Source organism: Eurypyga helias, unplaced genomic scaffold, assembly GCF_000690775.1.
Source record: "Eurypyga helias isolate BGI_N326 unplaced genomic scaffold, ASM69077v1 scaffold1952, whole genome shotgun sequence".
Lineage (NCBI taxonomy): Eukaryota > Metazoa > Chordata > Aves > Eurypygiformes > Eurypygidae > Eurypyga > Eurypyga helias.
Window position 1 is genome coordinate 36,748 of NW_010237611.1, and position 12,383 is coordinate 49,130.

The 12,383-nt window shown below is 41.3% G+C and overlaps 1 protein-coding gene across 1 annotated transcript in view; it reads left to right on the plus strand.

The window, feature by feature from the left end:
• Window positions 1-542, plus strand: part of LOC104506522 (dynamin-3) — a gene marked incomplete at both ends in the record, with an annotated part of 36,221 nt that extends 35,679 nt beyond the window's left edge. Inside the window, one exon of the mRNA XM_010147497.1 lies at window positions 480-542. Coding sequence (XP_010145799.1) covers window positions 480-542 — 63 coding nt within the window. The remainder of the gene's footprint in view (window positions 1-479) is intronic.
• Window positions 543-12,383: the final 11,841 nt, after the last annotated feature.

Below are 12,383 nucleotides of genomic sequence, written 5' to 3' on the forward strand. Positions count from 1 at the left end.
CACCCCCCCGCCGCCTCCTCTCCAAGCCCCATGCCAAGGGGGCCTCCTCGATCTCAGCCTTACAGTCTAAAAATGTAACTTTGAAGAGTCATGGGTGTATGGGAGGGGGAATCACTTCCTAAATCCAGAAAGGTCATTTAAAATAAAGATAAATGCAAACAGTGGAGTAGAGGTAAGGGGAACGCTAGTTCCATACGTTTTCACCGTCCTTGCTGATTTAGCAAAAGTTAGCGCAGGCTATCTTCACCGGTCTTGTCACTGAGAGCCTATTATTGACTGCTTAACGCTACTTCCTCTCTCAATTTCCAGATTAGAATCATGAAAAAATAAAAGTAGATACGCAAGTAAGCACTAAATAGAAAAGAATATTTGCAAACCATCATATTCCCCTTGAAAGCATAACCGAGCAAGTTCCTTCACAAGATCCGAAATAATTATTCTACCGCTTAAACAAAACCTCAAGTCATAAAACTTTTCAGATTTGCTATGCCTAAACCAGCAATCAAACTTAAAGAGAAATATTAAAGCAAGTTTTGAATCTGGTTCCATTCCTTTAATTTCTTCCTGTCTCTTTGGATTTTCTATTAATAAATACATTTAACTCTGTGTTGTAACTCCACTTTGAAGTAGAAGGAGGATAAAAATTCTGTCTAGCCATACTGTAATGGATTAAAACTCACTGATTTAATCCTAAAGATAATCTTCCGCAAAATAAAGGAAGAGGGCGTGGATAACCTGTAAGCGTACATACACGTTAAAAAAGAATTATTTTAGACACAATACATCAAGTTTGGTGGGAGACTAAGGGAAATGACAGTGCTAGTTCTTGCTTCGTAGGCTTTAAGACAGCCAGCGTAGGCACAGTCACGCGAATGCTACGTGACCATCTCTCCCCAATAGGACTTCTATGGATTATTGAAGGAGCAATGGAATAGGTAATAATAATATACGTATTTAAAAAAATATATTTACAACATCAAGGCTGTCTAAAATAGAACATGCATTCTGCAAAATTGGCTGGTTATAATACTCATGGCTGCATATTTATGCTAATTATTTTTATAGTATAGCTATTCAGAGCCTTCCTGGCAATAATGAACACCATATAGCTGGGATTTTTTTCCCTGTTGCAGTAGTTTGTTACTAGTGTTAACTTTAGGGGAGCTGACTCTGGAGTTCAGCTGGTATCAAATTGCAGCCCAGACTTTTTGTATTATTTTGTCCGTGGGGATTTCATTCAGCCTGAGGGTTTTCTTCCCCTACCAGGACAGCTGGAAATTCACCAAAGCAAACTTCTGCATTCGTTTACAAATTCCATTTTTATCAGTGGGATTCAGGACAAAGTAGCTTTATCATTTTGAACGTTAGAAGAAATATCAGCGATTCAAAGTATACACGAGAGCGGCAACAATCAATCGGTGCTGATCACTTACAGGCAATGGCCAGCCAGGTATCGGGATGGAAAGCTGTTTGTTCCGTTTTATTTATTTATTGTGGGTTTTTTTTCCATCACATCCTGAATTTTCAGAGATAATTTTTCCTGACAATCAAAGATTTTTTTGTATTCTACACGGCAGAAGCCTAGCGTGGAGTCGCCATAGATTTCCTATGGTTTCCCTCCCAGTTTTCATTAGCACATATAGCATAGGTTACTTGCAAAGAAGTTTCAGCTACATATAAAATCTAAAGTACAGTTCTTCCACAGGTTACAGTAATTTAAGATAATATTCATGCATTCTTTTCTATTATTTTATTACTTTAAGAGAAAATAATTTCTTAAAATCGATCTTCGGATCATAGTTTACAACAGGAGCTATTCAAAATACATACTTCTAGCAAGCTTTTTCTCCATTAAAAATATTTATATACTCCTTAAATATTTATACTGATTGCTACAAGTAAAAAAAAATATTAAATTTACCTTTTTTGTGAGGGGGGGGAAAAAAAAAGCTTTATTTAAATTAAAAAGAAAAAAAATGACCGACTTTAACTCTACTCTTGAACACTTCTCTAGGCAGTATACCTCTAGGCAATATACCTCTCTCATTTCTTGCATAGGTTTTGGTAAACCATCAGAGCTCCATCTTTCTTGCAGTGAGGACTGGAGGAAGGGGGGAGGGGAGTCACCTAGGTTCGCCAGGTCATAGGCCAGGTGTTCTTCCAAAGTAGGCCTTACCAGAAAGTCTTCCCCGCTTTATTCTGAAGTCCTCCTTTTTCACAGTGTCCCTTAGCGTTTCTTATTCCCTAGTGTGCAAAACCTGCGAAGAAAAATACTGTATATGAGATCTGAAAGGAGCAATAAGTGTCTTCTCCTTGGCAATAGCAACTTGCGTCCCCAATAGTCCATGCCGCCGCTTTCCCTTGCCCAGTCTAACCAATGTGCAGACTACTGTACAACAGCATTGTCCTGAACAGGTAGTCTGAACACTGGGGCGACGGAGCAGGATCTCCGGACGCGTCTATTTATTTATTTTAAATCCTCTTTTAGTCTCGGGGAAAAACTGCCTTCCTGCATCACGGGTTGTGCTCGGCTCTCCCTCACACTCTGCAGCACTCACTGAAACACACTGAAGTGCTGTGATTTCCAGTCTTGACGTGGCACATTTGCAGCAGACTGGGGATCTGGCAATGAATTTAGGACCAGGAAAAGGGGGAGGGCTGGGCCTGAGAGTCCATATATGGGATGATGTCACCCTGGGGAGGTTTGGGTATGCACTGTGCCGCTGGTGAGACCGCTAGAATTGCCTGCTCTCAGACATGGGTCTGTGTATAAAATGGTACCAGATGTTTTAGTGTAATGTTAAGCAGTCATTTCATCTTCAGGCCAGATTTTTTTCTTCAACTGGGCAGGAAGTGGGCCCCAGTATGGAAAAGCTGTAAAAAGTCAAGATGTACAGTTTCACTGCAGCCAACGGAGAGCGAGTTAATGTAGACGGAGAATTTGCTGTTTTGTGAAGGCAGAAAAACTGTATTTCTAAAACGGATTCTGCTGGGGAAGCTAATGCAATAAGCCAGCGCTTATTTTCTTTCCTTTTTTTTAATGACTCTAGTTGTGCTTCTCTATTTTGGCATTTCAGACCAAGAAAAGGGCAAATAGGTTCATTTTTTCTTGGAACTGTCAGCGGCATGCAGGCTGCCGAGACTTGAACAGTAATTAGAGTTACTTCCTGAAAGTGAAGCCCCCATGAAAAGTCTGGAGAAATGTTCTTTGTCATAGCCTCTACATGAGTAATTAGTTCCACATGTGGCCTTCCTATTTCCCTTCAGCTATTTTGGCTGGCTGGTTGAATACTTTGCTATAGCTCAAGACTTAAAGAAGCTTTAAAGTTTTCATTTCAAGCATCCACTGTGAAAATAGCTATTTCTGGTGTCATAATAAATTGCTTCTGGTAGATCAGTGCTATTAGGCCTGGCATTGTTTTTCACTGGTAACCCTGCTGGTCCCATTTTTCTTTTAATGGTGCTTGGTGGAATTATCCTGCTAAATTTTATCTTTGATGTTTACCAGATCTATTGAATTTTGCCAAGTATGACTTTACCGTAGATTTTAAGATATTCTCCCCACAGGCAACTATCCTTGTTCTCCTGTAAGCTTTTTTTTCTTTGTTACTTGTGCCGCTCAATCTATGCGTTGTGCTTGGTTGTTTTTTTTCTTTTTTTTTTAAATCTGTCGTAGCCCATGGTCTGAAACAACAGCTAACCTGTCAAGTTAGCTCTGCTGAAGTCAAACGTGGAGGTGATTGTGTGTGGGTCTGTACAGGCACTGCATGGAATTGTTGCCAGTAGCTCTTTTTCTGCCTAGAAGTCTGGGACAAATGGGAGTATGTTCTGAAAAGCAGATCTCCACCAACATCCTGGACAGGAACGTAACGTAAATCTGAATGTGCTCTGTGAGCTCTGGTGTCCTAAATAACCTCTCGTGATTCGGTTCTTCCCAGGTGATGGCAGATTCCGAGAGAGCCATAGCTCCTAGGGGCACGCACAGGGCAGGCTGCAGAACTCTAACTTCAGGGAGAATGGATGCAATAAACTTGAATGCCGTGGAAGCTGGAATCAGAATCTCAGGCCAACGAAAAGGAAAAGTGACCTTCGGGCTGCTTTGTGGTGGTGGCAAGCCAAGCACTGTGTGTTTGTTTCGGACTGTGCATCCGCTTCCACCGGTTGGATTCACGGTGGGCTAGCGTGTGTCCGAGCAGTGCTGAGGGTTGCTTATTTGGGTTGTTTTTTGTTATTTTTTCTTTTTTTCTAATGCGTGAAGGTGAAGGTTTAATATGCAGAGTGCTTGGCTTGCTTAGCACCAGCAGCACCACATCAGTGTCCGAGAGAAATCGAGTTGGTGGGCAAGAGCTTTCAGAGATAAAGCTGTTCTAACGGAGAAAGTAGAGCACACCGTGGATAAACCAGGAGGGCTCCTTCTGCATATCACTGCATGTGTAGGAGCTCGCTTTTTCATTATATTCCTATTTGGCACTTACTTTCTGGAGGAATAATATGATTTTGGAAAGACTGAATAGTGAGAGATTTTTGGGAGCAGGACCCTCAGTATAGTGGCTCAGATTTTCCCCACTGAGGAACCATCAGCGATTAATTGCTCTGTGTGCCACCAAGAGCAAGAAGTGATGTTGCCAAGATAAGACAGTGTTCCAGGGATCTTTCCATACCAGCAGAAGCAGGGGTAGGGTGAATAAAGCAGGAGGCAATGCATTGATGAGCCAAGCAGGCTTAGGGGCTGAGAGCAGTGAAGTTTTGTATCTAGCTGCTCCGTGGAGCAGCATCAGTCTGTGAATTTTTCCCCGAGATGGTTAAATAGAACCAGAATAGCTCACCACACTGCGGCCTGGAAATTCATTCCCTCTAAGTTTTGTTTCCTGGCAAAAGCAGAGGTCTGGAGGAATGGAGTACAAGAACAGGGGATTTGGGTTGTTCTGGGTGCCCAGAAAGATGCTAAAGCCTTGTCGGGGAGAACCTCTAACATAGCGTAAAGCTATTCAGGCCTCGTACACGCATTTTCTTTCCTTCCTAAGGACCGCTCAGCTAGTTACATGCGTCTGTATTAGACGTTTAAACTCAATCCCTCCTTTCTACTTGATCTCTGTTTGGAACGGAATAGGCCCAAAAAACCATCGACATTTCATTCCTTCTGATACCACGCTCTTGATACTTGAAATCATCCACTAAATAGCTCCCCAGCTATACTGTGGGATTTAAAACGGCTTCAGATCAACCTCTGAGGCTCTCACTTAGCTGTAGCTTCTGAAATGGCAGACCGCTTTCCTGGTTGCAGTAATCTTGACTCAGAGAGTTGATATCAATAATGAATTGTTACTCAGAGCTTATCGTAAGTGCCTTCCAAAGGTGGTGATAAACTTTTCATTTTCCGTGAGTTTATCATCATGTTGACATTTCTGTCATGCCGATGAACTCAGCTCAACGATTAAATCATTTTCCACAAGCGTAAAATATTCTTTGATTTTTAACTTGGAGGAAACTAAGGATTTTGAGAAGTCCAACTTCTTCATTCATGCTTATTTGGAGGGCTACCATGGAAAAGAAAAGAGCTGTATTGCTGCTTGATGGTTTTCTTCCCCTGCAGACGGCAGGACTGCCAGGCCACCCTTCATACGGAACGGGATGGGCATCTTTGAAACTGTTGTGAAGTGTAGCTGGCACGGGAGCTGTGTGCTTCTTGTTTATAAAAGGTTCTAGGCTGCATTTACACTAGGGAAGTGGCTGAATTGCTGCTAATGTGCATTTTTACACTAAAAAAGGTTACTGTAGGAGGTGTCTGGACAATTGTAAATTTTCTATCTCCATTTTTCAAAAAGCTCTAGGTACAATCCAAGGAAAGACAGGACAGTAAGCGGGATGTCTGCAGCTGATAAATGAGTTGAAATAATAGCAGGCAGTTGAACATAGTTATTTTTTCAATTCTGCAACAGAAAAGTTGTCTGCCATGATTTGTTCTAGGTTTTTCGTGCACGTCCAGCAGTGAAGAGTAACCCTTCTTAGCACTCAAGAAGCTAAATCATGATTTAAGAGGATTAGAAACAGGTAGGCATAGGACAACAGGAAGCGGTACGGATAGGCATGCACAGCTATGTCCACCATCTGGTTTTGTAGCTGAGGGAACAAAAGTGGGTGGACAACTAAATGCCAGTGGGAGTGAACAGATACAAAGGAATTTTCTAAGTTTGCAGAAAATTCCTTGAGTTGCACTGTGAAATTATGTCCAATTTTATCCAGAATGCTTGGGGTATGGATGCAAGACATGACCAGGTAACGTGGGGAGAGAAGAGGTGGTGGTAGGGGAAGCATCAACACGTGAGACAAGAGAATCTGATACTTAACTTCTATGCAGTTTGTCACCTTCCTGTTAATCACTGGTGGTTGGGCAAGGTCTCGTGCAGTCTTGCAATCCTGCTGTGTCTTGGTACTCTGCTGCGATCTGACACAGTAATTTTGTATTTTAATTTAAAAAATAAAAAAGGTCTGCCCCTTAGCAATTTTGTTGCTTCTGGCCAATGCTTGTAGGAATGATCTGTGCTTAGAAGTACCTGTTCCCGTCGTTATGAGAACCATTAGGAAGTGTGTTGCTCATGTTCACCTTGAGCTTGTACCATCATCCTTGCCTATTGATTATCACGTTATTATTGATGTTGGAAAAAAATTATGAGGCCGGCAGCAGTTTATCAGTCCTCCCCTTTGGTAGGGACCCCCGTAGGAAGGCTATATGACTGCAGAGAGCCACATCTCTAAATGCTGCTCAGTTTTCCAATCCGTCTGGCCTCGGTATTGAACGCAGTGATTTGCTTTTTTATTAAATACTTTACTCCAGCTCTGTATGTGCCGGATAATATTCCAGCCTAATGCCCCTCTGCCGTGTAGTTCCTGTGAGTAAAATATACTGGGCAGGTGAAAACTACAGCCTCAAAAGACTGTTCCCTGTTCTTGGTCCTTTTCCCCTACCTCTTTTTCACTTGTTGCCTCTGGCCTGCTTTCCCTCCTCATCAGACATAGGACTTGGATGCTTTAGTGTATTTACTCTTCCACCTACTCTGCAGCCTTTCTCTCCCCAGTCCCACTTCCCTGCTCTGCCGAGGTGCTTTACCTCACACTTTGTAGGAGTTTGTAGGAGAGACGTGGATGGGGAGAAAGTGGAGCTGGAAGGGGTCAGTCCAGCTATTTGGGGCACCTAAGGGAGTTGAAATTCATAACAACTAAGTTTAGCAGCCCATGTTTCCTGTATCTTCAGTGGGCAGGGGACAACTTGATGCCTCTGAGATGGATACCTATAGCTGGGCAGTGTTGATATCCACCCTCGAGTACACGAGGAACCAAACAGGAGGTTCAGGACCAACACCACTTTTTCTTACCTCTTTAGCAGTCTGGTTATTTTCATCATTTAGCGTTCTGTATTGTTCAGTATTTTTATTGCCTTTCTAGCCAGTGATCAACGTTTACCAGTGCATAATGGGAAACGTTGGAAAATAAGCAGAGTACCTCAGAGCGGGATTTTTCATATACTGGTGACTTTGTGCTCACTGGGTATTTTCCAGCTTAAATTTTACGTCTGCATTCATGCACGTAGTTGGACATCTGAACTGATTTTTGGATAGTAAGTTGTTTTGGGGGAGCCGTGTATGCGCAGCGTGGTGGTTACAAGTGATTATAGTGGCTGGCAATGTTTAGATTGGATATAGGGTATTTCATTTCTGCTAAAACAGATAGCTGCCTGTGGAATTGTTGTGGCCTAATGGGAGGTATTCTCTCTGCCTGTCATGTTTTTCTTCAGGAAGAGGACAGGATATGGAATAGCTTTGACATTTCCTTAGTCATTGCTTACTCATACACAACACACAATTAGTGGAGATGCAAAATTAGCTGAGCTAAGTTAATTTTCAGAGTGGTGGTGAAGAGCACGATGTGCCCTGGATTAACACTGTCTTCTTTCTAGACTGCTGTGATCTCCTCAGGCTTTGTTTTAGCCCTGAACCACGTTAGTGTTAAGCTTTTGGACCCTTTATAAAACCCAGATGTGCCGCTGAATCAAGTGTTCTTTTTCCCCACTCAGACTGCAGTGATTCAGTCAGGTTACCGCATCACTGGGAGATCACTGCTTCTCTCACAGATGCCACTTCTGCTACCAACTGATTGTAGCACTCCGTAAAGTAAAATAACTGGACAATAAAAGGGGACAAAGCGTTTGAGTGAGTGTAGGGGCATGTTGTTTACTGCTTAATTGAAGCGAAGATATATAACCGATAAACTTGCACTGGTTTTTATTTTTCTTCATTCCTTTATAGAAAAAAAAACCCTCTTTGAAAACAGAACTGCTTGGGTGACCAAAAAAAAAGTGTTAACTTCATAGAAGTTTCTAGCTAAAAATCCTGTGTCTTGTTGGGTTTACACTGCTGGTTTTGTCTAATTAGAATTTGGGGTTTGATTTACCCCTCCGACATATTTTTCTGAACATTCTTCTGCCCAACTGAGAGACAGTTTGTTGTTACTTTTGTGTGGGGTTTTTTTTTCTGGCAAAATTTTGTGTTGCAGCTATTTCTATGTTTCAGTAATATAATACACTCTGGGGGCAGATCTTGCAGATCTAATGAATACCAGTCACGTGAGAGCAAATACATGATTTATTACTTGAGTATATTTTCAATAGTAATGCCTGGAGATTTTTTTTAGTGGGGGGAAGGGAGATCAAGAAGGAGAAGGATGCAGTTGAAAGAAATTTGTGGCAAAGTCATGTTAACTCTCACCTCACTTCAAGCCTGTGGTTTGCAATGCCAACATTGTGAATGATCCCAAAACAAAAACATCCATCCTTTTCACATTTAAGAATAATCCCAAGGGAATTGAGTTGTAGAAGCAGATCTTAAAATGAACACCAGCAATATTGCTCAGGGCCTCTAAAACTGAAAGCCATTTCTTCTAGTATTTATTGTATTTGGCAGAATTATTACCCTCTCTTTATATTAACTGCTGCGCGAAGCGTCGTCTTTGTCTTGCCAAAACTTCTGTTCATAATATAATTTTTTTCTTAGGTTGTCTTGCTTTTGATAAAGGCTTAGCAATAACGAGCCAGGTTCATGAATGTGAGATCGAGAGGTATTTTCCTGAGGCTGAGCATGGAAATCGGTCATTTGTGCTGTACAGAGATGTATGCTCGAGGAAGAGATGACTGTCGAGGAGCTTCAGTGAGCTGTATTGCTCCAGCTCCGTGAAGTGTAATGGGCGAACCCACCTAACACGACCATTCATTCTCTTTTACGTCTGAGTTCTAAACCACATTTCCAAAGATAAATACGTGATTTCCAAGGAGTAGTCACGTGTGTCATATTTTGTCTGGCTTTTCTGCAGGTTCTGAAAATTTAATCACCTACTGCTACTATCCAACTGCAGTATGTAGCCATGAACATTTTAATTAGAATTAAGTGTCGACTTAAAAGCATTTTGATTGCTCAGAGATTTTGAGGTGCCCTGTGAGATCTGATTTCTGCCAAATTTTCATGTGAACTGGTGAATGCTAATGCTCCCAGGCATAACTTACATATTTAATTTTTAAGGGAGGTTGTTTCTTGAAAATGTGTGAAACAGAGGAGTTAATAAATCAACAGAATGTCATATGTTTTTATTAGACTCTCCCTGATGTTTACAGTTGTTTTTTAATCAGTGTCTCCCAGGAAGAGAGGTTTTAAAATGGCTCATTATCACTCTCCTGCATCTCCCAGTTAAAAGAACAAGAAATTTTTACTTGTCAATTGAGCTTACATAACAAAAAAAAAAAAGAGGTTTTCTCCTGCTCTCGTGGCAGTAGGTGTTGGTTTTTGGTAGTGATTTGTCAGTTTAAATCCTGATAAAGCTGAGGTGCCAACAGATTTTGTCTGTTATTTACTTCACCTGGTTACCAACAAAATTTTAGTGCTTTGCCTTAGCTCTTGCTTTACATGGAATGCAAGAAATCGTGTGTTCATTGTGTCTTCACTAATACGCTCTTAGCAGTTGATACAAGTTGCGTTATAGAAACCTGTCAGTCACTGTGTTGGTCAGGTGGGTATTTCTAGGTGTTTGACAACACACGACTGTCTAAATGCACTGCGGCTGCTCCCTGGTAGTTTAATAAAACATACCCTTGAGGCCTGTTACGTTCATGGTAGAGTTTCCTTTCTCGAATTCCTAAGCTTTTTCAGAAATTTAGTTTTACGGAAACTACCATCTCTCAAACTAGGAAGAGCTTTTTAATGGTTTTATGTCTTTTCATCGTGGATCATCTTCATCACAGGGGATGCTTTAAAACTGCGTGTGGTGTACTCGTGCCAAACACCTCCATGTCTCGTCTCACACTTTTCAGAGGTCAAAAGGTCTTCCACTTCCCCATTATTGTCTGAAATCATAGCAATAACTTAACCTCTGCAGTGTAGAGCCCAAAAAGGAATAGTGTTCTTTCTTTGAAATCCCTCTTTCTGCTTCAATATCTTTCTCTGCGGATCTTGCGTGACTCTTCTCTCGTGTTCTTACTGCGTGGAGCTGTGCTCTGTCATCTCTCCCTGACAGTAACCTTCACTGTGTATTGATCTGTGCCTTTCATGGCAGTCTCCACAGCTTCATTCCAGGCCTGCCTTTTGCTGATGGAATGACCTTCCTTTGGATATATAGAATTACCCCCTCTGCTGTCCAGTTGAGTACTTCATCCTAAGGTAGCAAATACTTCAGTCTTTTATGTATGGTACTTAACCGCTTGAGGATCTGATCTTAATTTACAAACAAACCACAAAAAACCCCAAGCCCCCCCCCCAGCCTTCTCTGGGTGCTACTATAACACACTGTAATACCCAAGATCAGCTTGCCTGTATCATTGCTCACATTTCACAGATCTGCAGGGGTTTCCTTTGTTGTTCTACAGACTGGCATCTGATACATCAGTCTTAGTATGTTCTCAAGGCTGCCTAAAGTTTAGGGATGAAGTACACAGCTATGCTTTTCATTCCCTAATGGACCTTCTGTCACCTTTTACTCCAGCTACAATGCGTTTTTATTAAATGTGTCTTTTCCTAAAGCCTTACAAAAGTGTTCCTGGTTGAACACTGAACCAAAACATTGCCGTGTGCTGGGAATTGTGTGGAGAATGCAGAAGAAGCGGCAATATTTTATGGGTATTAATGTTACTTAAAATATGATTCACGAATGGTATGCATTCAGGGTAAAACCTGAAAAAGCAATTAAGTGGGTAAATTCAAGAGAGGTCCAGGAAAATGATGAGTATAGATGCCTGAGACATAATGGGTGCCTAAGCACACTTTGGAAAATCTCTGCAACAAGCAAGTTTTGCAAGCCTGATTGAGCTTTGCGTCTTTGCTGCTGAAAAAGTTCACGTAACTGGTGAACTGGTATTAAAAAAGAAAAAAAAAAAAGACAAGACTTCATAGTACTATGTTATTTTTCCAGTAGTTTTCTTCTCTGTGCTCTGTTCTGGAATATTTCAACAAGACTTTTAATTGTTACTAGATGTGTTAGTCTTCTGTGTAACTTGTATATCCCGTGGGTTCAATCATTTGAGGTTTTTGTGACCTATAATGTGTTTCATCCCTATGTCAAATGGTTACATGGAGGAAATTGGAAAACGCCATCGGGTCTCAAGCACTCACCATCCAGGTTGCAGTCAAAGCACATTGTGCAAGTGTAGTTTTTTGCGTTCTGTTCCAAACCCCAATTTTTAATGACCTTAGCAAAGCCAGAGTATCAAACACGTGTGTCAGGTACTTACGCACAGAGAAAGGTTGTCAGACTCTGTGCCTCGTAGACCAGAACTGACTGCTAAACACTAGGGAGAGGTCTGCATTATCGCCCAGCTTCCCTTCACAGGTAGACCTGTACGTTTTTTGCAAGGTGGACATCACTAGACAAAGAAAGTACTTAACAGTAAACTTAACACTAAAAATTAGCAAATTGAAAAGAATTGTCAGCTATCTGAGAATTCTCTGAAAGCAAATTCAGAGTTTAGGAAGTTAAAAACTTAAGAAGATTGGAAAAAAACTAATAGCAGAGTGGAAGGAAATAACTGATGGAAAGGTTTGTTCATGCAAGTTTGGCTCTGCAAGTGAATTTCATGTGAAGGACTCTGGTATTAGAAGGTGGTGTCCCAAACCTTGAATACCTGCTCCTTTTTGAGCAACGTGGCCTGGACTCCGGGTCAGCACTGAAGAATGCTAAGATCTGAAGTGCCAGGTTGATCTGTGCTATAGACTTTTGTGGTTTGTTACTAGATTTTAGAGCATACGATGCTTTACAGATAGCTTGCCAGGTTAATATGTAAAAAAAAAAAAAAGAAAAAGGCATTACATGTATCGTATATTCATATATTTCACATTTTCTTAGCTTTG